Source organism: Dromaius novaehollandiae, chromosome Z (assembly GCF_036370855.1).
Source record: "Dromaius novaehollandiae isolate bDroNov1 chromosome Z, bDroNov1.hap1, whole genome shotgun sequence".
Taxonomy (NCBI): domain Eukaryota; kingdom Metazoa; phylum Chordata; class Aves; order Casuariiformes; family Dromaiidae; genus Dromaius; species Dromaius novaehollandiae.
The window spans coordinates 73,432,347-73,456,666 of record NC_088132.1 but is presented as its reverse complement, the minus strand read 5'-3'; the positions used below and the strand labels follow the sequence as shown (position 1 = coordinate 73,456,666).

The 24,320-nt window shown below is 44.9% G+C and overlaps 2 protein-coding genes across 5 annotated transcripts in view; both read left to right on the top strand.

The window, feature by feature from the left end:
• The window catches only part of LOC112988025 (phospholipid-transporting ATPase ID-like), an 86,505-nt gene extending 65,085 nt beyond the window's left edge, over window positions 1-21,420 (top strand). For all 4 annotated transcript variants that reach the window (XM_026108221.2, XM_026108220.2, XM_026108222.2 and 1 more), the window contains 12 exons: window positions 273-388; window positions 1,922-2,086; window positions 4,633-4,744; window positions 5,930-6,035; window positions 6,846-6,993; window positions 9,120-9,303; window positions 11,170-11,393; window positions 12,660-12,743; window positions 13,651-13,896; window positions 14,795-14,933; window positions 16,717-16,847; window positions 18,584-21,420. In XM_026108221.2, coding sequence (XP_025964006.2) covers window positions 273-388; window positions 1,922-2,086; window positions 4,633-4,744; window positions 5,930-6,035; window positions 6,846-6,993; window positions 9,120-9,303; window positions 11,170-11,393; window positions 12,660-12,743; window positions 13,651-13,896; window positions 14,795-14,933; window positions 16,717-16,847; window positions 18,584-18,805 — 1,877 coding nt within the window. In that variant the 3' untranslated portion in view covers window positions 18,806-21,420. The remainder of the gene's footprint in view (window positions 1-272; window positions 389-1,921; window positions 2,087-4,632; window positions 4,745-5,929; window positions 6,036-6,845; window positions 6,994-9,119; window positions 9,304-11,169; window positions 11,394-12,659; window positions 12,744-13,650; window positions 13,897-14,794; window positions 14,934-16,716; window positions 16,848-18,583) is intronic.
• Window positions 21,421-22,965: 1,545 nt separating this feature from the next.
• The window catches only part of LOC135323439 (AP-4 complex accessory subunit RUSC2-like), a 62,997-nt gene continuing 61,642 nt past the window's right edge, over window positions 22,966-24,320 (top strand). Inside the window, exon 1 of the mRNA XM_064502012.1 lies at window positions 22,966-23,061. The gene's annotated coding sequence lies outside the window, so the exon portion shown is untranslated. The remainder of the gene's footprint in view (window positions 23,062-24,320) is intronic.

Genomic DNA, 24,320 nt, shown 5'->3' with positions numbered 1-24,320 from the left:
TGAGGTGCTGTTTGTAGGAACCACATAGTCTAACAAAGCATCTGCTCAGACCGGTGCAGTTTGGGAAATGCTGTCTGTGCTGCTACACTAAAGTTGAGGGTAGTTGCATTATCTTCTGTTCTAAACAAAGTACATCTCGATTTCTGGCTGGCAATTTGCCAACACACGACAGAGTAGGGATGTCTCTAAAAACCTTTGTTTGGATGCAAGTGCTATGAATGCTGAGTGTCTTAGTCTGGTATTTGTAGAATTATTATTCCTCTTCCTTGTAGTGCGGAGTCCAGAAGGTGACTTGACTTTGTACTGCAAGGGGGCTGACACCATTCTTTATGAACTGCTTCATTCATCCTGTGATACTCTCAAAGAGGAGACAACAGAACACCTGAATGTAAGTGCTTCTTTCTGCACAACAGCTCTGCATTTGATGGTTCCCTTTTGTCCATGTATTCAAACCTCTCTCATGCCTTCCTCTGGGCTGGAAATGCAATGTGTATTGAGACAAAAAGCAGGTCTCAAAAGCAGTACGCAAACACTAAGTATTTTATTATTTTTCATGGGGAGTGGACAAGGAAATTAATCTATAAAGCCTTTGGTCTCAAAGCAGTTGCCTAAGTATGTGCACCAGGTGCCATTTGAAGTGCTGTAGCATATTCAAGACATCTGCACACAAATGGCAAATACAATGCAGGACATTTAGAAGATCTGTGTTTCTTCAGAGTAGGAGCTTGAGGCCAGATAAGGGCATCTGAAATGGCACTGCACATCTGTTTTTTGGTAACTAAATTGCACCTAAGTCTGCTGTTACTGTACAATGCATGCACCTAGTACATTTGAGCATGTCTTGGAATAACTCAGGCAATCAGTAAATGACCACCAAGCCTTTCTCCTTCTTGAATACGATCTAGATCTGCAGTGATTGTGATCTGAGAGGCCTCAGTCAGGAAGGACTACACAGGCACTGATGCATATGCTGATTCCCCTCCCCTGCTCCCAGATCACATAGGGACATATTGACTGGGCAGCATGGAAAATGTGGCATTCAAACTTGCGGATTTTTATATCGTTGATGGTGTACACTGTGAGGTGGTTACTCACACAGGTGGATGTTTTGGCCAATATTTACTCCCTTCTGATGCCAGATTCTGCTGGTACAGAGCACAAGGTAACAGAAAACCTTGACAGAGAGGTTGCAATGGCGCAAACATCTCTGCTCTCTGCCCTGAGGGAGCCAGGGAACATTGCCGGTGAAGGAAGGGCCAGAGCACCGGGAGATGGGCTGTTGGTGTGGCTGGTTCCTTGTGCAGCTTTACATCAAGCCTACTCTTTCAGAATCCACAAGGAGAGAAATTTTATGTCCTCGTATTGGGAGGAGGCCCTCACTTTGCAGAAAGGGTTCTCTGTTATCCACCAAACACTGAGATTTGTATTTCCAGTTAAGCATATGCAGAAAGAGCACTTACAAGGACTTGCTGAGATGTCATGACTGATGGTGCTCACATTAAGCAAACAGTTGGATCAGCCTATTTGCACCTATGAAAATGTTGAGCACTGCTCAATTTCAATTCAGGGCTGAGTTCAGTGTGTTTTGTTTAGGGCTCATTATTCTGAATCTCATGTTGAGAAATATCAATAAGGGAAAAAAGTGCTTCGTTAATGTAAAGTTTTAGAGCGAAAACATAGGAAAGCCCTTTTGAATCTGGTCTCTGTAAGGACAGTGGCTGGCAATTATAAAGTGAGGTGGAACTAGTTGTTAAAAAATACCCCTAGGTTTGTGGTCTAAGGTGTGATTTTTCACCTTTCCTTTGCAGACTTTAGGTAAGAAGTTTGAAAGAAAATGGTTATTTGTAAAGAGGGTTCTTTGTAAACCCCAGTGAGGAGACTGTTCTTCTTTGACCTCTTCTGCCTCACCACTGTCTCATAGGAGTTTGCTGGTGAAGGTTTGAGGACACTCGTTGTGGCCTATAAAAACTTGGACGAAGAATACTTTGAGGACTGGATCAAGCGTCACCATGTAGCAAGCACTGCCTTGGAAGGAAGGGAAGATAAATTGTCGGAGTTGTATGAAGAGATTGAAAAAGATTTAATGGTTAGTATTTCATGGAATCTGGGCCAAGCTCTGGGGGAGGTGGCAGGGATAGCGATTCATCAATAAACAGCTCAGTATGACTTCAGTAAACATTGTTCTGCAAACAGCTTGGTGGGTTGTGTGCCTGGAGTGGTTTGAAACATGGCAGTCCTGGGTTTTCGCTGGCATCTCTGTGAAGAGCCAGTAACTGGGGTGTCAGCCATCAGTGCATGGGAACGGTTTTATTTTAACTCACAAGGGTGTCAGAGTAGCTTTCTGTGATGAAGCAGCATACCAGAGCTTAAGGAAGATGACAGGGACACAAATATTTCATAGCTATCCTTTGTACATGCAAATGGCTGATGTATTTATTCTTCTATCTTTGAAATGGCAGGCAGTGAATAATCCCCAGGTCCCCCTCCATTTCAAAGAGTGTCGTCTTTGTTCTTGCAGCCCCGGGCAAGATGGGGGATGATGTCCATGAAGTCGTTTGTGTCAGTTTGAAACAGGGCTAAACTGTGATCTTCAAGTCATTCTTTTCTCCATGAGTATTGCTGCAGCTTTTTGAATGTCACAGGGTTTGCCTGTGTTTTAGAGCCATGAATAATGAATGAAAAGGATAAGAGGTGTGGGATCTGAGGGGAAGCAATTCAGCTTTTGCACACACAGCCATGCTCTCCTGAAATCTTGGAAACTCTGGGAGTTGTACTGTTGCTCCTTCCATTAGCTGTATGTTCAGGATGCCAGCAGGGCATGCGAAGGTGTAAATGTGAGCCTAGAATCTGCTGACCTTTGGAGGCAGGTGGAAATTGCATAGTACATAGGACAGAGCCTACTGCCCTCCTGGGTCTCAATACAGCAATGGAAAGTGCTAGTTGTCCAGTCCAGAGAATACATCACAAAGATGCCTTATGGGTTGTGTTCAAAGCAGGAAAGACATAGAGGTTTGGGAGGCTAAGGAGCCACCTGCTTTGCAAGAAAGGACTATGAAGTTCATGGTCTGAGTAGAAGAGATCATGGGCTTGCAGGAGGAAGTAGTGTGGTTCAGAAGGAGAACACTTCTGTTGACACCAGACCTTCTCTGTGCCCTGTACAGGAATGGCTTTACTTTCAGAAGGTGCTGCAGGAAGGGACAGAGAGTGGGTGTAGGAAAGCCTGGCTTGTAACAGAGAAAGAGTTTGAAGGACAGTGTCAAGAAGGAAGTAGCAGAGTCTTAGGTAGGTGTAGAGAACTGCCAAGTATCACAGTCTGGTTGACAGTTAAGAATGGGAGTCCCTGAGTTTAACGCTAGGGATAGTTAGAAGGAGTCAGGAGATAAAGGCAGCATGGTGGAAAAGGGATGGAATGGTTATGTTCAGAGCTTTGAATAACACAAAAATACATTTTAACATTGACTCTCCTAAAAATTAAGGAAGAGTCACAGTAAGGAAGGAAGCATGCTTGTTTGTCCAACTGCTCTTATAACAAGCCATGGGCAGACAGGCAGAGGCCTGGCATAACTCATAGCGTGGTTGCACAGCTGTCCCTGTTATCAGTGCCCAGTCACAGATACAACAGTGCTATTGTGTTTTTCTGCAGCTCCAGAAAGACAATGTCTGTGGGGAATACAAACCTTTATTCTGTGTTCCTGGGCATATTTGACATCTGTGTCCGCTTTTGGGCTTCTAACCCAGACTCAGAGGGCTGCCAAGGAGGAGCAGGTACTCCCAGGAAGTGGTTTTGTATGCTACAAGCATTTAAGCTCTTGGTAGCTGGACCATGGACCACTGATGTAAAATGTGGATTGTGCAGCTTTGAGATCCTTATAGAGAAGGTCCCTCAGAGTTGTTGTGTGCATTAATAACACCCCTAACATATGAATTATGAACATCCCAGGAAGCCAAAAAGGACATTGGGATGAAAGCCAAATGCTGAATTTAGTCCCCCAACAGCAGGAGGTAGGTGGTGGCAGATGCTGCCTAAACCTGAGCTAGCAGCGAAAGTTTTGTGTCCCTTTCACGATAGGTTAAAGCCAGCAAGTGTCTCCAAATGCAGAAAAAGCAGTAACTATATCATAAGGCAAGTCTGTGTCTTGCACAGTCTGTGGTTTATAGCATTGTGTGGCAGCATGGAGCAGGGGTGGAGACAGCTCTGTTGTGGGCTGGAGGAGATGCTGTGCAGCCATATGACAGCTGCTGTACAGTATGGCTGGGAGCAAACTCCACACCGGAAGATGCCGATGGAGGTTTGGCGTCAGGGATCCACAGTTCTTTTAGTCACATAGTTAAATCTCTATCTGCTGTGAAAGGATCACATAGAAAAATATAAAGACTATTTGTAGCCCTGCAAACGTGTTGGCAAATTTCATAGAAATTCATAGTCCAGCTTAGTCTGGGAGATTACAAACGAGACTGTTTGCAGGATCAGGGCATACTTTCTACAGGAGATTTGCTAAGGAAAAATGAAAGTCAGCTGAACCTGGCTCTTGGATTTCATTTGTGCTTGCTTGAGTAATTACCTGGGGGTCCAATGCTCCTCCTTTGTTAGACATGGGAAGACTTACAGGTTGCCTACTGTTTTCTGTTAAGCTGCTAGGTGCCACAGCGATTGAGGACAAGTTACAAGACGGAGTCCCACAGACCATTGAGACTCTTGCCAAAGCCAGCATTAAGATATGGGTTCTCACTGGAGACAAACAAGGTAAAGAGGCTACAATTTTGGATGTTTCTCTTCTCTCCCATTGGTGGGATGATTCTGATAAGACCCATGTCCTGATTCTTTCTCCTTTTAAAAGCTGCGCAGAGGATAAGCTTACAGGGCTTTGCTTGGTTGCCATCTAGACAAAACTCCAGTTAACTGGAATTGGACCAGATAGCTTTAGCTAGCAGCTGTTCTTAATTCTTGTCCTAAGGCTGGAGATAGTATGAATATAGATAGCATCCTTTGCCTTTGGAGAGGTGACAGAGAGGATCTCATGGTCCCTGTCATATGCAAAGAAAAGCAGCCAGGAAGCAATATTCCTCATATTCTTTTCCACTATGAGAAAAAGAGGTATCACTTTAGTACAGTCACCTGTCCTGGTGAAGAAGGCTGGAAAAATCTAGTCCTGCTTTCCAGGAACTGGGATATGGCCTAATGCTACAGCTGATGTTAGATCAGTTTTAATCTGGTCCTGGGATTAATGATCCGGAATGAAAATGGGGGAAACAAAGGCTTTTGAAGAAAGCATTAAGTTGGAAGGAATTTTGAATAGAATCCAGTGAATTTTGGGGGATAAATAGTAACTTTGCTGAAACAATGGTATTTCAGGGAGAACAAAACTGTTTGCAATTCATTTCATCCAAGAAATGAGCAGAGAATTTTTGAGAAAGATCAAGTGTTTCATTTTGTCAGGTTCAGAATGAAATAGTTTTGCTTATGAAATGCCAAAACATTGTTTTTCAGTATTTTCTAAACAAAAATTCTTGATATTCTTTTTCAGAACTTATGTTTGGGGTTTTTTTTTGGGGGGGGGGGGAGGAATTGACCTAAATTTCAATAAAGAAAAAAAAAGTTTTTTAAAAAGTGAAATAACCTGAAAAAAATTTGAATCAACTTGAAATGTTTTGGATGATCCAAGGGCATTGACTTGATGACTGTTTTAAGCTTTTTTTGTTTCGGTAGAATTCTTTTCTTTCTGCGGCCTTGCAAAGCTATTAGTGGAGATTTGCCGCTATGTTCATCAAGGTGACTCTCCTAGCTCGCTTGAACTGTTGGCTCTGAAAGGCTCAGGGCTGTCTTGGATGAGACGGGGAGTTTTTGTCTTGTATCTAAAAAGGCCACAGAGATTGTGGGGTGAATTCAGGGCTGCCAAGATGGCTTATCTTCCCGATTTATCTTTCCCAGAAACTGCAGTGAATATTGGTTACTCCTGTAACTTGCTGAATGACGACATGGCAGATGTTTTCATTATTGAAGGCAGCACGTCTGATGACGTACTTAATGAACTCAGGTAAGTGGCTGAAATACGCAGCTTCACTGCTGTGTGCTGACACCAGAATGAAGCAGCTTTGTAGTATTCCATCTTTTCTGTGTGTTTTACCTGGTGCTGCTTACTGCAGGGACCTTAGCTAAGTGTTAGCTGACTCCCTGAATAATCCAGCAGCTAGCTGAACATGGTGTAGAAATCTCCTGTGAGGAGAAACTCTGAAACTTCTTGATCCAAGAGGTTAAATCTACACAGATGTGTAAGGAAGCAGACTCAGGCAGGCACAACGGGTTGACATTGGACAGGTGATCTGGAGTCACAAAGCCTTTGACTCTATGCCTGAGCTGTGAAGTTGCTCCACTGCTGTTGCAGTTCATCCACACTGTGGTTCTTTCCATGGATATATTCCTCTTCTAGTACTGTCTAGAAATTTGCGTTGCTCCCAAGGCCTGCTCAGGAAACACCAGTTCTTAGGTTCAGGGGAAAATGGGGAAGTCAGGCCCTTTTCTTCTGAGGGAGGTAGTTGCCAGACAACATGCACAGAAAGCTGGGATGGCTTTTGGGATAATGTCCTTCATGACACTCACATGATTTGTTAGACTTTAAGTCAGCCCACGTTTAGCACACACTTATTAGAGTCTCAGAAGCATGTGGGTGAACTGCATGAACAAGAGCAGCTAATCCATGCATGTTGTGGTGGGGTTACAGAGAAAATTGAACTAAACTAACAAAAGGAAGTATAACATTTTTATTTTCGTAAAGTTGATTTAATAAAATATATATGTATATCTTTGTTTACAAACTATTAATTATTATTCTGGGTGTTTTTTTTAGGAATGCAAGGGAAAAGATGAAGCCAGACTCCTTTCTGGACAGTGATGAAGTTAACATTAAGTTTGAAAAATCTTCCAAAAAAGCACAACTTCTACCTGACGAACAAGCAAATGGGGTATACGGTCTTGTTATCAATGGCCATAGCCTGGTAAGGAAGGTTCAGTCATGTTAAGACTGAGTTCTCGTAAGAACTTATTGTTTTCGGGACATACTGGAAATCTGAAAATTCTTAAAAAAATTAACCTTGGGGTCTAGGGTTTTTTTTTCCTAGCTGAAGGTTAGGTCCAGAGCTCTTGATGATTCTTATAAAATTGTCATCAGCAACTCAGAACCATTAGCGGTTATCTGAGAAATCAAGGGCGCTGAGCAAGGTTTCATAAGACTGGAACAGGGAAAAATTGGCCCTGATTTTAGGTGAACAGGAGGAGGAGTAGGGTAGCTGGATTAATTTTGATTTCCAGACAGTTACTGAAAAAATAATCGTGCAGTCTATGGATGCACCAAGAAGGTAAGATAACATCAGACATGGATTTCAAGTGTGTCAAGAACATACTCTCTTAAATATATCTGTTTTCCACTAATAGATAGCATCAAATGATTTATTAGTCAAGTTATATGATGTCTATCCTATCTCCCATGATGTTTTTCTAAGCAAACTGAAGTAATATGATCTAGATGAAGTTGCTATGTGGCAGATGCAGGACTGCTTGGAAACTATGGCTCTTAATGGCTCATTGTTGGTCTAAAGCATACAGTTAAGTGGCATCTGCAGGGGGTTATCCCACATCTATTCAATATTGAGTGTTTTAATTAACTGCTTAAAAGAGAGCAAGCTTCTTAAATCTGCAGATAACACCAGCCTGGGAGGAACTGCAGACTTGAGGGAGTTCAAGATTAGATTTGAAAATAATTTTCATAAATTGGAGTGATACTTTGAGAAACAGAGAATGCAATTCAGTAAGAACTGAAATGCATTGTTCTCCACTTTCTTGTAATCAACTGCACACATAAAGGATCAGAGAGATATGTATACAAGAGCATCATTTGTAAGACTTGTGATGGCTGCTGGTGGCAGCACTGGGACTATGTACACATGTGGTCTTGCTTAAACAAAGCAAAAGAACAGAGGCACAGCAGTGTCTGTAATGGCATCGTCACACAATGTGTGCAGTGCCATTAACAGTTACTGTATGATAACATTTTTGCTAGTGCTGTGCAGTCAGGATGCTGAGTGAAAAAAACCAACTCGAACTGCAGTGACTGGCTAGTATGCTAAAACTAAATCACGAAAAGGTCTCTTTTGTTGAGCAAGCCTGCCTGTCACTGATGGCAGGGAAGCGGGGGCGTTAGTGATTCACAGCTCTCTGTTTTAAGAAGAAAGGGCATCTGGCTTAAGGATTGGCTGCCTTACGCAGAAAGGGCAGCCACCTTACTGTAATGGCTTAGAGGAGGAGAGAGTAATGTAGATTCCTTCCATGAATGTCTGCTGAGTAGAGACACCAAAGCACAGACCCAAGCAGCACAATCAGTAAGAAATATGAAAAGCTAGCACTGCTCCCTCCTTCCCATGCAGAGCTGGAGGGGTAACCAGACACCCAATTAACTGTACACTTCCGGAATAGGAATAACACAATGACTGAATTAAAAGCTCAGCACTCTAGAACAAAGTTGCATTCTGTCTGGTTTAGCGTTTTGCTTTATCATGCCTACCTGAGTATAGCTTTTCCCATTTTTTTTTAAATTAAGTACTCCCAAGTTGAAATCTATTCTATTTATAGCACAGGTCTGTCAGAGCTTAAAAAATAAACTAGGAAAGATGAGCAGGAATTCACTCGCATGGAGATACGCGAGCTAGCTCAGGTCCAGAAGCAGCTGTGTTAATGCACTGCTCCTATTGTTTGACAGTTCTACTGCACTGTCAGGATACATTAGCCAGATGAAGTTTTGTATTAATATGGCTGTGATGCTTCCAAGATCCCAAGCTGGCAGGTGTATTCTGCGTGGCATTATATTGTGCAGCGTGGATATTCCCTTTGACCAAACGGCCAGATTCAGTTGAGGTCACTTCTAGTAAAGACGAGATAGGCATTTTTGGGGAGAGAACACTTGCTGCAGCACTGAGAATATCAGCTCAGCCCTGGAGACCTTTCAGGCATCTCATACCTTCCTTATGCTGAATGAAAGAACTAGTTTAATTCTTACTTTCTTCCCACTGTTTCTGCTTTGTAAGGCTGAGTCACTGCTAGTCTGACTGCCCTTGCACTTTCTTCTCAGGCCTATGCACTGGAAGGGAATCTGGAGCTGGAGCTGGTGAGAACAGCCTGCATGTGCAAAGTGGTGATCTGCTGCCGGGTGACTCCACTGCAGAAGGCCCAAGTGGTGGAGCTGGTGAAGAAGTACAAGAAGGCTGTGACCCTGGCAATCGGAGATGGGGCCAACGATGTCAGCATGATCAAAAGTGAGTAACAGCATTGTGTCCTGGCTGATGGCCAGCATGCTCTAGCAAACTGGTGGGCTGCTGTGCTGCCGTTACTTGCTACACGAAGTGGGCAGGAGCAGCTCTTTGCTGTGAGCATACTTCAGACTATAGGGCTTGGCAGCAGAATTGCTTATTTGAATGGCTTCTGTATAGTCCTCTTTGTGGGATCAAGGTGGCTGGGTCTAAGTTTCTGGAGGTTTCTGCAGAGCACTGTCACTTGGGGCCACTTGTGTCTATTACCTTCGAGGGTACACAAGACTGGTACTGGTGCTGCTGCCACCAGAGACACGGGAAGCTAAGACTGCACTTACTGTCTATTTCTTCATTTCTATCCACTGATCTTTCAAGCATGTTTTGTTTACAGCTTTGTTACTGGGAGAGTATGATAAAACCTGGCAATGCTGAGCCAGCATGGGCACTTTACTAGACTGAAGAGAATGGGAAGTTCAACTGTTATGCTCCTGCTCACAGGGAGACTTCTCAACCCTTATGTCCTGTGCCAAGGCACAAGGATTCAATTTTTGTCAGCATGCCTGACTGTGTCAAATTGACCTTCATCCTCTGAAGTCCTCAAATTTAGATCCACTGGTTCCCTCACTCCACTGCTCCCTGGGGTCAGGTGTTGCTCACTTCTTGCCTCCAGAGTAGACAAAAGCCTGTAGGGGCTGTGACATGTCCACCTATGTCTGTGTGACTACCATCACAGTGGCAATGCTAAGAATAAGCAAATTTATTTCAGAGAGATGGCCTATCAGCAATGCAAAAAGAAAATCTTCATGCTTGTAAATAGTCTGTATAATGTTAGATGAATTTTTTAGCATTTCCATGTCGCCTGGGGCTGCTTGTCATTTATCTCCTTTGTATTACAAAAAAACAAGCCTCTAGCTCCTTTGTCCTTGAGCATCATTTGGTGCTACATTACCTCAATGAACTTATGAAAAAAATCCCTTAACTAGGTATAATTAAATTAAGATTATTCAGAAGGGCCTTTTACTAATCTTCCTTGTGTTAATTTGCAAAAATTGATTAACTGGAGCCTTTTAATTAAGAAAGCAAAGGCTAAGTAGGGAGCTTCAAGGGAGATAAGTCAGGCAGCCAGTCAAGAAAGGATAAGAAAAGCAAGTTAAAATGTACATGATAATTAGAAATGAACCCCGCCACTCCGAGAGGGTTGGGACTTTGGGATTTTATCAACTCACTGTTCCATGGAAACCTTTCAATCTAAACAACCTCCAGCCATCAAGATTGTTCTCATTAGTTAAAGCTGTATAATTAGCTGTCACATTAAACTTATGTCCATGTTTAATAAACCCAAGTTACTATTAAAAGAGACGTGCTTCTTCTGTCTAATTATTTGATTCAACTAATAAGGCCTCAAAAATATAAAATGGTTACAGTCTGCCTTGTACCACCGCATTTTAGAAATTTGTAAGGAGTTTGTTGGTTTGGAGTGATGTTTTAGGGCTGCTAGAAGAAAGAACATGCATGCATATAAATACAAGTCACATCTCAATAGAAATTAAAGGTGTTTCTTCATAACAGCAGCGATGTTTTGTGCTGATGATAAACATTAAGAAAGAAAACATGTATTGTCACTGAGGGTGTAATTCCATTCAAATAACATAAGCCCAGTTATTGTAAATGAATCACCATAGCAAAAATCGTGATGCTGTTGAAAAAATTAGTTTCCCCAAATCAATTTTTTTCATAAATAACTTTACATTTGACTTTTTCTAGTCAGGCTGGGAGGGAATTAACACAGTGTCCCAGTGTGGGGGACATCTGAAAACTGGAGTTATCAAAGCTCCCATTGTAATGACATGACCGATAATCTTCTTGTTGCAGCTGCCCACATCGGGGTTGGCATCAGTGGCCAGGAGGGGATGCAGGCAGTCTTGTCCAGTGACTTCTCCTTTGCACAGTTTCGTTACCTCCAGCGCCTGCTCTTAGTCCATGGCCGGTGGTCCTACATCCGCATGTGCAAGTTCCTCAAATACTTCTTCTATAAGAATTTTGCCTTCACATTAGTGCATTTCTGGTATGGATTCTTCTCTGGCTTCTCAGCACAGGTAAGTCAGCTTCTTTTTTCTCATGATCATGTTTAACATTTTCAAGCAAAATATCTGGAAACATTTTAAAAGTGTAAATAAAATAAGCCATTCCCTCCGCCTCACTGAAAGATACACAGGCCTGTCTTCTCCAGCTGTTCCAGTTTAATGCAGATATTGCTTTCTTCATTGGACTGATGGTAAAGGACAGATGCCTGAAGATGTTTAGGTGCATTATGAAGCAGATAGCTACCTCATGGGATTTTTGAAAGTGTTCAGACTGACTACAGCCATCAAATAAGCACACAGATTAGACAGACGTCTGACCAGTTTGATGCAGAACTATATAGGGCCTATGGCTGCCTTAGTAGTACATTTAAAGCAGTTAGTTTAACCCCAGATTGCCTGTGTGTTGCAGCAGCTTGTAAGAGAAGCAAATCCCATGCAATGAAATATGCAGGGTTAGTTTAAGGCAAACATATCTCCACCCCTCTCCAGCACCAGGAAAGCACAGTTAGTGTGAAAATGTTAGTCCTGGGGCCGAGGGTGCAATGGTGCAGGAAGCATGCTGCCGTCCTTGCTTGCCAGCTTGCAGCTTGCGGTAGCCCGCAGCTCCCACCTGGTGACTGCCGCTGTGCCAGCAGCTCAGCAGTACCTGGGGCAGCACTGCAGGCAGATGAGGGCCCTGGGCCGGCTGGGGACCAGGGGTGTCTGCCCTGTCACTGCTGTCTTGGTGCTCAGAGCTTTCTCTCACGCAGGAGCACTGCCACTGAGAACTGAATATCTTGGCCAGTGTGTTTGAAGTGACCAGCAATGTGCCTTTCGTGCTGGGCTTAGATGGGACTCCAGTGCTGTTCTGGCATTTTATTTCTGCCTAGAGGTGAATGTTGCCTTCTGCAAATACAGGCATGAAATAGTTACAGGCAGACTGCACCAGGGTTGCCATCTCATTAGGACTCAAGAACGGTCATACTGGGCCAGGCCAAAGGGCTCTTTGGCCCAGTATGGTCATACTGGGCCAGGCCAAAGGGCTCTTTGGCCCAGTATGCTGTTCTGGCTGTGGCCAGTAGTGGATATGTAGAAAACAGAACTAGCGTAAAGTGATCCTTCCCCTGCGTATTCCCTCAGCTTCTGGTAATGACCAGTTACGGATTGTTGAGCTTGACATTGTATTTTTGGTCTCAGAACTGTTTTGAACAAGATGTTCCAGCATTTCATTGTGTATACTTTTAGGAGAGATGGAAAAGGCAGCCTTTTGCTAACTCCATGCTCTGCTTTTCTCTTTAGACTGTATATGATGAGTGGTTCATTACGCTTTACAATTTGGTATATACCTCCCTCCCGGTGCTAGGAATGAGCCTCTTTGATCAGGTATTGTTTCTGTCACTACTTGGATATTTTTATAGGGGTGCTTTGGACTGGTTCCATGAAGCAAAAGCAGCTGACTCTTTGGCTAGCTATTGTGGTAACCCCTGAAGCAGTTTCTTGCCAGTGATAACTAGGAGCACAAGAAAGGATGCACAAGGGAGGAGACTGTATATTGCCTTGAACTGGACAGTGGGTTTCAGTGTGTGGTGGGGCTTTTGGGTTAGCCTGTTGACTACAGTAAAAGCTGCCATTGCAACACTCCCCTGATGTAGTCATGTCCTATTAGCTCTATTCCCTAAAGCCTGACTGGTATCTTTTTAATGACCATACAGAACAGTGAATGAACTAGACCTCTGAAGATCTCATAAGCCAGATTTTCTTTGTTCAGCCTTTTTAATGGAGCCCTTCCTGCAGTAATTTCACACATGCATTTCTACCTCATATGCTATTATTGTTCAGCAATATATAGAAGCAATAAAGCTGCTTCTACATGCCTTTTATAAATGCACTTGCTACTCACACAGTGGTTCACTGTGTTCAGCTCTTTTAAGGAATGTAAGTCAGAGGGCCTTGCTTATGTGTGGACCCACTGGAGGTATTTCCTATCCATTAGCTTCCAGAAACCTTTCAGGAAAGCAGGACATGCAGCCTGCTTAAGAAGAAATGTGCCTTCATTTTTTGTAGCACTTGTCATTTGTTTCAGCACGAGAAAGGTGAAATTCAATATGTAAGATGTACCTAGGTGACCTTGGGATGTGGCATGCTAGTCAGCACAAATGAGTGAATTGTGTGCAAAGCTTTTTCTAGTGGAAATGTGCCTTCTCAGGGGTATGGCAACATTAAGTGGTCTTGTGAGGTCAGCTGGGTAGGTGCCAGCAAAAAGCTCTAATCATCTCCTCTCTGCTTTCAGGATGTGGATGATCGCTGGAGTATGCTGTTTCCTCAGCTCTATGTGCCTGGCCAGCAAAACCTTTACTTTAACAAAATAGTGTTCGTCAACTGCATGTTGCATGGGATCTACAGTTCCCTCATTCTCTTCTTCATCCCTTATGGGGCCATGTACAATACAATGAGAAGCGATGGGAAAGCCATTGCTGACTACCAGTCCTTTGCGTTGATGGCCCAGACCTGCCTACTGATTGTGGTGTCTGTACAGGTAAAGCATCCCTGGTAATGCTTTTAGGAATTAGTTACTGTTTTATGGAGGCAGCATCTGGAGGGGCCACTTGAGATCCTGATAGCATTCAGTTTGCTGCTGCCTCTTGCAGTCTTTCAAAAGAAGTGTGAATTTGTGTCATGAAGGATCAGGGCCACAGGAAGACAGAACCTCTGCCCTGGGAAGTTTGCAGTCATAGTAAATAAAACAGTTACGGCTGGGAGAAGAGAAGGACTCATATCAGTTTTTCAGAATGGGTTTAAAGCACAGGATTGTCTGTCTGCTATCAGGCAGTCATTTATAAGGCCTCCATCGTGGTGCTGCCTCTGCAGCCTGGTTCGATGCGTGATGTGAATGCTAGGGCTGCACTTGCTGCAAGAAGTGGCTGAGATTAGGATGGTGAAAAATTCAGATGATATTGGCAGGATGAGAGAAACTTCTTAAAAGAAAAACTAATCTGTCTCACCTCTCTAGATAATGGTTTCTGCTGTCTGAGGTGTTATAGGCTCCTTCTAATTTTGGATAGCTAGATCGCAGCATGGGGAAAGGACATAAGCAACAGCTGCTTTGAACCTAGTATCCTGTCTCAAGTACTGGTCACCAGTGAATGCTCTGGAAAAGGGCGAGAACAAGGCAAATGTAGTAATGTTTGCCTTGAATGTTCTTTCAGCATCCTATGATCTGTGGCTTGGGTATTTCTTGAGCCTTGAATTGTGTCTGTGTATCTGATAGTACATACTGTTTCTAATATGGGTTCATGGGAGAGGCCAGGAGCTTCTCTCTTGTGGGGGTGAGGTGGCAGGGTACAGAGTGGTGGACAAGATCTCTAGCTGCATTCAGCATAGGTATGCTAAATAACTAAGGCACTGACAGCAGCTGTATTGCTCTATTCTTTTAGATTGGCTTGGACACCGCTTACTGGACAGTTGTGAACCAGTTCTTCATCTGGGGCAGCCTTTCTGTTTACTTTGCCATCACCTTCACCATGTATAGTGATGGCATGTACCTGATCTTCACAGCCTCATTCCCATTTGTTGGTAAGCCCTGTGACAAATCTCAATTGCATTCAAAATGGGCAAAGTGCTGGGCTTAACTCTGTCAAGTGTTTCTAGTAAGTGCATAGGAAGAGCTCTCAGAAAGGCAGTAACATGCTACAGAACATATTGATTGCCATTTTTACAAGAAATGCCATGGTATTTCTGCAGGCTGCTAGGAATGCTTATTTTGAATCCCATCTATCTATGTGGACATGTGTCCCATGTTCACTTCCTTGCAAAAGCATGCACTTTCAAATAGCCACAGCAATGATCCTTTAAATAAGTCCACAGAAGTGGATGGAAAACTTTCTGCTAGCTCTTTGCTGTTCTATTTCCAGATGTCCAATCCTTACAAATATTTAGGAACATTTTGTTTGCAGAAGTGTGTGTGTTCTCTTCTAAATAAGTTAATGTGTTGGTGTGAGAAGGCATAGAAATCCAGCAACCTTACATTATATAAAATCTTTCTGAACACAGGCAAAAGCTAAAGAATAATATAAAAATGAATCTCTCTCTTGAGACTGTGAGCAGGAGGAAGACAAAAGTTTAGCAAAGTAATTTAGCCATTTTAAATAGCTCTGTCCATCTATATCCAGTACTGATAGAGCTTTGTTATGAAACTCTGCTTCTAAAATCCCAAAGTTTGTTGTTTCAAATATCAAATTGGTGAGTAATCAATGCCTTTCTTTTTGGATTTGTTAAGCCATTTGTTCTGCCCGTCTGCAGTTCCAAGGTGCTTGGCCATTTTAGAAATATCTGAGATGCAGGTCAGTTGTAAGGTATTTTCCAGGTAGGTGGCCAGATGCACTGTAGAGGTGGCTTTTAGTATCAAAAGTTCTGAGTGAGAGAAGGCAGAGTGTCTGTTCAGTTTCCAAAGACAGCTGGTAACCCACTTACCAGGGCCATCTATATATGCTGCTCTGTACCTAGGCCAAAATACCCATAATGTTGAGTACCACTTATTAAGATCTCACCGTGAGACCATTTTTAATGGAAGTTCTTCAAGTCTGGACTCAGTTAACCTGGTCACTGTAATTTCAGCAGAGTTGTAATACAGCAGATTTTGGCTAACTGAAAAGAAGACATTCAGCAACTTTACTGCCAACAACAGCATCATTAAATGCTGTAATGAGGCTTTTGCAGGCTGTTTGTTCTATCCTACATTCCTTCAGTTTTCGGAGGAGCCAACAGTGAGCACTTTGGTTTCAAAGAATGTGTCAGTGTCATGTTACCACATGGCAGCTGCTCTGCCAATAAACCCGTTAGGCTACTCTGTCTGTGCAGACACCCAGAGCAATGCATGCTCCTTTCGTAAAGGACTGTGATCCTACCATCTGTTGGACACTCAAGAGTTAGTACCTCATATGCTTCAGGTAACAGTACTGGCAAATGAGGAAATAGTATTCTTCCTTTTTAACTGGAGTCCTGGCAAAAGACTAGTGGGCTGGATTGCAGCTGAAGAAGGTCTCTTGAATATTTATCTATCAATCTGTCACAGTGATTTGACTGTTTGTGATGGGATGAGGCATTCACTCTGACATCTTTGTCTCCCTGAGTAGTTGCTGCAGTTCAACCTGAATGCTGTTTTCTTCTTTGCTCATCTAAGACAGTTATGATGATGTTACTGTCCTCCCTGCAGCAAGCTGATTTCACTGTCGGATAAAAGGGTCTGCTTTATGTTCTGTTTGCTAAGTGCTTTGGGATCTCAGAGAACGGAAGACTCAAGGTGAATAAGAGTGAGAGGTGCTACTGTCACAGTTTTAATGATGCTCTTATTTTTCAGGTACGGCTCGAAACACCCTCAGCCAACCAAATGTGTGGCTAGCAATCTTCCTCAGCATTGCCCTCTGTGTGCTGCCTGTAGTTGGCTATCGATTCCTGAAGGCTCAGTTAAAGCCCACTGCCAGTGATAAAGTAAGGAAATACGCTCATAAACCAGAAACCTTTCTCACCTAAGCCAACTGCAGGGCCTTATTGCAGGGGCCTGGCATTGCTTAGTGTATGTCCCCGGAGGTGCAAGTGCTGCCATCCTTCTGTCTCCTAATCCCTTAAAAGGAGGATTGAGCATGTGTTTTGGCACAGTTTAAGCCCTCTGCAGCTGGGAGCAATGCTGAGATTATTTAGATATGGATTAGATTGCACTGGAGTGAGGAAGCAGCACTATTTTTAGGTGCAGAGTTTCAGGGTGTGGCTCAGTGACAAAGCAAGGGCATATTTCACAGTCAGCAGTGACACCTTGCTGCCATACAGCTTTTAGCCTGGCAGACTGCACTCCTTCACCCCCTGGCCATGCATACATGTTTGCTGGGGGGTTTTTTGGCTTGTAAATTGATCTCCTTTATAGCCAATGGTTATATTCCCCTTTTGAAACCAGCTGCCCTCCCATGCCCAAAAATACGAAGATGAGGCCATCAGGGCAAGGAGAGGCTGAGAGAGATGGAAGGGGCAGGGAGTGCCCAGTGCACTACAGTCGAGGAACTCCTGAACAAGATCAGCATAAATACAGCTCTCCGGGCTGCCTTTCAAACAGGGATATCTGCTAAATGTTGCTGCCACCTGGTGCTTCCTTCCTCTTCCTACACTAAGCTGTGAGACACCAGTATCTCTGAGCAAAGTCTCAAGGGATGGCACTTAGTCCTCAGTGGCTGCCTTGATCATCCTTGAGATGCCTGTAAAGGTCCCCAGATGCTCCAGGACTGTCTGAGGATGAGTGAAGGGGAATTCCGAGCCCTGGCAGAGGGCGTAGGGGGTGCTAGAGAAGATTGCTGGGTTGGAAGGTCCTCAGCACACTGTTAAAGGAGGAGGTTCAGATTGTCCAAAATACGCGGAAGTGGGCTGAATTTACTCTTCGGCTTGGTAGAACACTTAGACACAGATGTGACCCGGAATCCCAGTCTTAATGCTTTGGCTTAGCCTCTCTCTCTAATGCCAAATCACTTCACTTTTCTACCTCCTTCAGAATTTGGGAAGTGAATTGTCACAGGAGAGGAGCGTTTAGGTTTTTTGCTAGAGAAATCCCTACCCTGAAAAGAACTAAACACAGGCTGATGGCCAGAGTACCCAAGTACCTACAGCTGCCATTGTCCCAAGCGGGCAGGACAGAGGTTGGGCATCTGGATCCTGCTGAGCCACTGGCACTTTCCCTTTTCCCAAGGAATATGAGAATCTATTGATCACCATTCTCATCATAAAAAGCCTTTAAATATTGCAGATCCCCTTTAGTAGTCTGTTTTCTAAAGTAAGCCAATTTTTCAATTTTTATTTATAGATCATACTTCCTGAACTTCTTTGACTTTCATATGTTTGGTTTTTTGACTGAAGTGCCTGAAAGAGCTTCAGCAATACCCTAACTGAGGCCTCACAGTGCTGTGAGGAGTAACAAATGGATATCATTCTCTCCCATGTCTTACATGGGATGACATTCCCAATAATGCCTTTTGCAGTAAGATTTGCTTTTTCTTTTGCTGAAGTGCTACCCTGGTGCTGCAAGTTCAGTTCCTGCTCTGCAGCCCCTCCTGCCATCCTCCTGTTTTGTCAATCATTTTTGGCTTTGGACCCATACCTTTATTTTCCCTTCTGAACTCCTCTTTTGCTGTGCTCATGGATAACGATGCATTTCCCACTTGTTCAGTCTTATTTTCTGATTTCAGGTCCTTCTCAAGATCAAAGAAGCCAAGAAGACGCCACCTCCACCCTCACCCAAGAGGCGTCTGCGTCGGACCAGTACCCGCCGCTCTGGCTATGCCTTCTCCCATCAGCATGGTTTTGGAGCGCTCATTATGTCTGGAAGAAACATGCGGCCAAAATCACCTTTTGCTACAACAGGAACATTCTCACCCAATAGTGACAAAAACAAACACAAGGGACTGTAAAAAAAAAAAAGAAAAGAAAAGAAAAAGGAAAAAAAAGAAAGAAAGAAAGAAAAGAAAACCTAGAGGGCTGTCAGGAAAGGAGGCTGTGCTCCCTGCAAAGCACTGAGCCAGTGGCTGCTCAGAGCTCTGCCCTGTGGGCTACCAAAGCAAGGACTTGGACCTTTTCTTTTACCTACTTGCAGTCTCCGACTGCAGCTTCTGTTCCAAAGATATATGCTGCTCCTAGGGAAGTAAGGGAAGAGTGGGGAGGGCAGGATGAATTAAAACAGATATTTTTTAAAAGCTGTTTTGTATTCCAGAGGGCCTCCCTGGAACAAGAGAGAGAACATGCTGTGGGAGGCTCTTTCACTCACCAAGATTGTTTATGATGCCATTTTTTCTCCCTTTAACTAAATACCTCAGAACAAAGTGAAGTCCAGGCTGAGGAACAGACAGAATTGGTGATGCCTTTTTCATTCACGTGCCTGCCTTTGTTTCTGTCATGAGTCCATTCTGGGCCATATTCCTGGGTTGACAGTATTGACCCCAGGTGTGCCTTAGGTCCAGCCATACAAACCCCAAATCCCCAATCTTTGTAATATATGTAATTTTGTAGCCTTTTGACTATAATGTACAAAAGCACTTTGGAAAGTATGAGTCGGAAATAACCTCCTTCCACACTAATGGTTAATCCAGTTTCTCAGAAGATGGCCAGTGCCACAAGCACAACCCTCTTCCTGCATCTGCAGTCTGGAGGTGCTGCAAGCTCAGAGAAGTGCCTAGTTGACCAAGGGACAAGGACTTGACATTCATCAGTCTGCCCTGTATCTGCAATGCAAATCCGCTCTTGTTGTAAATGATCATTGTCAGAGCCATCTCAGGTGTTGTAGCTGGGTACTAGCCATTTCTTTTAGACTTAAAATAGAAGGGCGAAAGAATTTCAGGCTCCCATATAGATCAAGCCATAAAATCTAGCATGGAGGAGCCCATACCTTAGCTAGGACTCAGCTGGGAGCCTCCAACACCAGGTGGCTTTTCTCACCTTAACAGACTGAGTCAACTTCTGTCTTCTGAGACACATGGACATCTGATGATGGAAATTATACAAGAGATAGCAGAGGGACAGATGCTATTTCACTACTGGTGCAGGGTGTCCTGCCCTTCACTCTGCTGGTGCTGTTGGTCAGTGCAACAGATGAAGTGTGATCTGGTTGCTCTTTCACCCTCCCCTGATGATCAGTGTGGTCAAGTTTCAGAGGAACTTAGTGAGGGCTCAGGGGCGTCTGCAGAATTTCTCTGTGGTGGCTGGTATTTTATTCAGAAAGGTTCATGTATCAACCATGAGTTCCAGGGAGCAGAAGGCTCCACCAAATCCTATCAATCTGACTGCCAGCAGAGGGACCTAAAATGCATAAACACAGTCAAAGACACAGTGATATTGAGAGACTGGGACTTGCTCACTGGTTTGTTACACAGTGCTATAAAGCTAGCATCAGTGGGATTACTAGGTGGAAAGCCAGAATGAGAATCTGTCCTGCCAGTGCTGCTGAGCTGTCTAAATGGAGCTTTTTTTTTGGTGCAGCCTTTACTGTTATGTTTTCTTGGCTCCTTTATAGAAGTTTAGACTCTTTCCTCATTTTGAATTGGGATTTTTGCACACTAACCATCTGATATTTATTGGGAGTTCTCTTTGAGTCTCTGAGCTATCGATGGAGGAAATGTGTCACAGCAACAATCCAGCCAGGTCCCTACTTCATCTGGTCTGCGTATAACACCTTACCTACTGCCTGTGGTCCTAGTTTCAGCAGTTACTGTATAGGGGTTTTTTAAGCTCTAATAAAAGGTTTCATCTGCCTGGATTTAACTCAGCACAGAAAAAGTGGTCTGTTGCACCTGCTGCTTTGAGAGGCTTGTTGCAAACTGTAGTATTAAATTTCAGTGTAGCCAGTGCAAATTAGACCTGGGCCTGGATCCAGATTTCAGCAGCCTGGAGCTGCTTGCTAGGGAAGGAGCAAATTCTAATGCAGTGATCTTCCCTGCAAGGATATATCTAAATAAAGAGAGAGCCTGCACCCTGACTGAGAAAACTCTACTGTGATAGTTACTGCTCTTCACCTCCCTCTGATCTACAAGTCACTTTGCAGAGATAATCATAACTTTCTGGTTAGAATAATGCCTTCATGGGGCTAGAAGAAAAAGGAGGATTTATGCAGGTGAGCAGACACCCCCACAATACCCAGGCTGGCCTGTAGACTGACAGACCCTTCAAAGCTGTTCCAAGTATGTAAAGCAGTGGACTATAATGCTGAGCAGTAGAGGCAGACTTTTTCCTAGCAGAGCAAGGAAACTCTGAGACTGTGTCACTCTTCTCACGTGGTTTACATGCAAGGCACTTAGCTTGCCTTCTGGCTGAAGGGCACTTGCAAATGCTGCATAGGACATGTTGGTGAACTTGCTCCAGCTATAAATATTTCAATGGCTTGACAAGTTCAACATTTGAAACATATCAGCTGGCAGTGATGTTCAAGCTACATCACTCCTGATTTTTGTAAAATTATTTTTTAAAATAAAAAGAGACCCTTGAGATGACTGATTCGTTGACAGTCTGCTAATGATTAAAGGAGTTTATAACCAGACATGTGAATGTCATTCCTGGATCTTCTGAAGTGAAAGCATAGGCTGTGGGAGAATGGATCTGGAATAATGGTTCTTTTAATTTGGTATCCTGATTTGGAAAACAATCAGGAAAGTAAGGAAGCTGCAGTGGACAACTCTGAAAAGTGAGCCCCTAGGAACAGCCCTGTGAAATTAATAGCTGGTTATTACGCCAAGAAGCTGGAATTCCCCACAAGGAACTCCCTTTGTATCCTGTAAGGGAGCTCTGCATGTTGTTATCAGCCATATAATGCTGTCCATTTTTTTGAGCTTCTGGTTTCAGTGATCAAGGGTAACAGCAAATTCAAAGTTTGATTGTGTTTTGTAGTAATGTTTTCTCAAAGTTGTTGTACAAACAAGCTGTTTTGTAAAAAATGGCTTGTGGGGGTAGGAGGAGTGAAGAGAGAGTGCCTGGTTTCTATTCCCAGTGGTGCTAGCGGGTCACAGAAGCTCTTCCAGCATTTCTTCACCTCCCCGAGCTGTTCCCCTTCTGCACAGTGAGGCAATGGCAGTGCTCTGCTTTTCATGAACGTGGAAAACTGAGTCTCTTCATAGCCATGCTCTGGTGGAGGGACATGTCGGCTGCAGTAGCATAGTGAAGCAGCAGCAGGCCAGGGACGCTCTTGCCTCTGTTTCCCCATTTTTAATGCAGCGGGTGAAAATGGCAGTGGTGTCAAGGGGCAAGGCTGCTGTGTGCAGCGAGTTTGGGATAGGTGGTGCAAGCAGCCTGTGTGTCACCGGGCCACTGAGCAGGCTGGGGAAGTGTCGGTGCTGGTGGGTGGCAGAGGAGGTGGTTGTTGCCGTGGTGGCAGTTAGGGGCACCATCAAAGTTGGGAGTGGCAGTAGAGGAGGTTGTTAATGCTGGCGATGGCTTCAGGAGCTGTTGTTCCATGGGAGACAGTTGTGGATGGTGGTTGTGGATGGCGGTGATGGGTAAGAGGGTGATGGATGTTGTCAGTGGCTGTTGGGGTGGCTGCTCCCAGGTGCGATGCCTGAGGGTGCAATTAGTGCATGACAGCTGAGACAGCTGTTCCCAGGGCAGATGGCTGAGGGGGCAGTTAGTGTGTGTGTGTGAGACTGCTGAGGCAGCCGTTGGCTGAGGAGGCAGTTAGTGTGTGTGTGAGCTCTGGGGCAGCTTTTGGCAGAGGGGGCAGTTAGCGCATGTGTGACCGTTGGGGCAGCAGTTGGCTGAGGGGGCAGTTAGTGTGTGCGTGACCGTTGGGGCAGCCGTTGGCTGAGGGGGCAGTTAGTGTGAGACCGTTGGGGCAGCCGTTGGCTGAGGGGGCAGTTAGTGTGTGTGTGAGATCTGGGGCGGCTGTTGGCTGAAGGGGCAGTTAGTGTGTGTGCGTGACCGTTGGGGCGGCCGTTGGCTGTTGCGGGTCTCTCTGTGAGGACTGGGCTGCCCCGGCGGTCAGCCCCGGGCGGGGGGGCTGCGGCCCGTGGCCGGGCGGCGATAGTCCGGGCGGCGATAGTCCGAGCGGCAGCCGCGGCTGCGGCGGCCGTTGGCGGTTGCGGGCGTCGGCGGCGAGGCGGGGCGGGGCGCGCGCGGCGGGCGGGAGGCGGCGAGGCCCCGCCCGCCGCCCGGGTGTAAACAGTGGCGCGGTGCGGCGCGGGCCGGCTCGGTAAGCGGCGGCGGGGGGTCCCGGGGGGTCGGTGACAGCGGAGGCGGCGGTGTTTGCGGGGGCCGGGGAGGCGGCCGCGGCCTTTTTCGAGGCGCCGAGAGCATGTGAGGGGCGGGGGGGGGGGAATCTTCGGGGGCTTGTTGCCCGCTGTGCGGGCCGGTGCGGGCAGCGCTGCGCGGGACGTGCCTAGAGGGTGGGCCTGGACCCGCCGTTGACATGACCTGCTGCCTTGGAGATGGCCGCTTCGCGATGGAAAGGCTCCGGTCGCAGGCTCATGGGTTAAAAAGCTGGGTGTTTTCCTTACCACAGCTTTCCTTTCTGCCGGCCAGATCGCTGCGTGTGTCTGTGCTGTCCTGGCTCCCGGCGCCGGCAGTGAAGGGAGCACTGCTGAGCCGGGTGGAACCGCTTGGGATGCTCCTCGGCCTGCAGACCTCACAGCAGGCTGTGGCGCAGGCGGGGAAGCCTCCTAGTTACAGGGGTCATCAATGTACGCAGCAGTGTTGAGTGGCTGTTGTAGAGAAATCTAATAAATGGCTATATAAAGTATTATAAATGCATTCTTACCCGTGTTTATTGGACAGTAGCTGAGCGTGTTGCAACCAGAGTTCATCTGCACTCTGCATTACAGACATGGAGGAATGTCTGAAAACCAGGGGTGATAAATAGGCCAAGATCCTGGGGGAGTCATCATTTCTTCTGTGAAAACGCGCAGTACTCCTGCTTAGTCCCACAGGGGGGATCAGGCATGATGTGTTTAGGCCTCATGTGACCTGTTGTACAGCATATTTTTTAAAAAACATTGAGAATGATGATTTAGTCTTTCATGGAGCCTCTTATATTTGATAGAGAGTTAGGTATATCAAAAATTAATCCCTGGGATGTTTTTTCCTATTCTAGTTATTCCATAATGAAGAGGTTCATGGTTTGAAGAGTGGGTTTAGTTCCAGTGTAGCACCTAAAAACTCACTGGCCTGTTGGATGGTAATCTCAGGGCAGGAATGATAAGGCTGTGGTGATAACCAGTGAGTAAGATGGTTACTTCAGTTTTATTGCAGCAGAGGAAGATGTAGATTATGATATCTTCTTTCCCCCTAGAATCCATGCTACCTGTGCTACCTCTGCAAATAACAGTGTGCAGCATTATGTTCTTTTGGGTGGAGGCACCTTTGCAGCGTTTTACACAACTAAATGCAACACGTACATTCCTGCTGCCTGATGGCTCTCACTTTATCTGTGTTTGTCCAGGCAGCTCTCTTCCA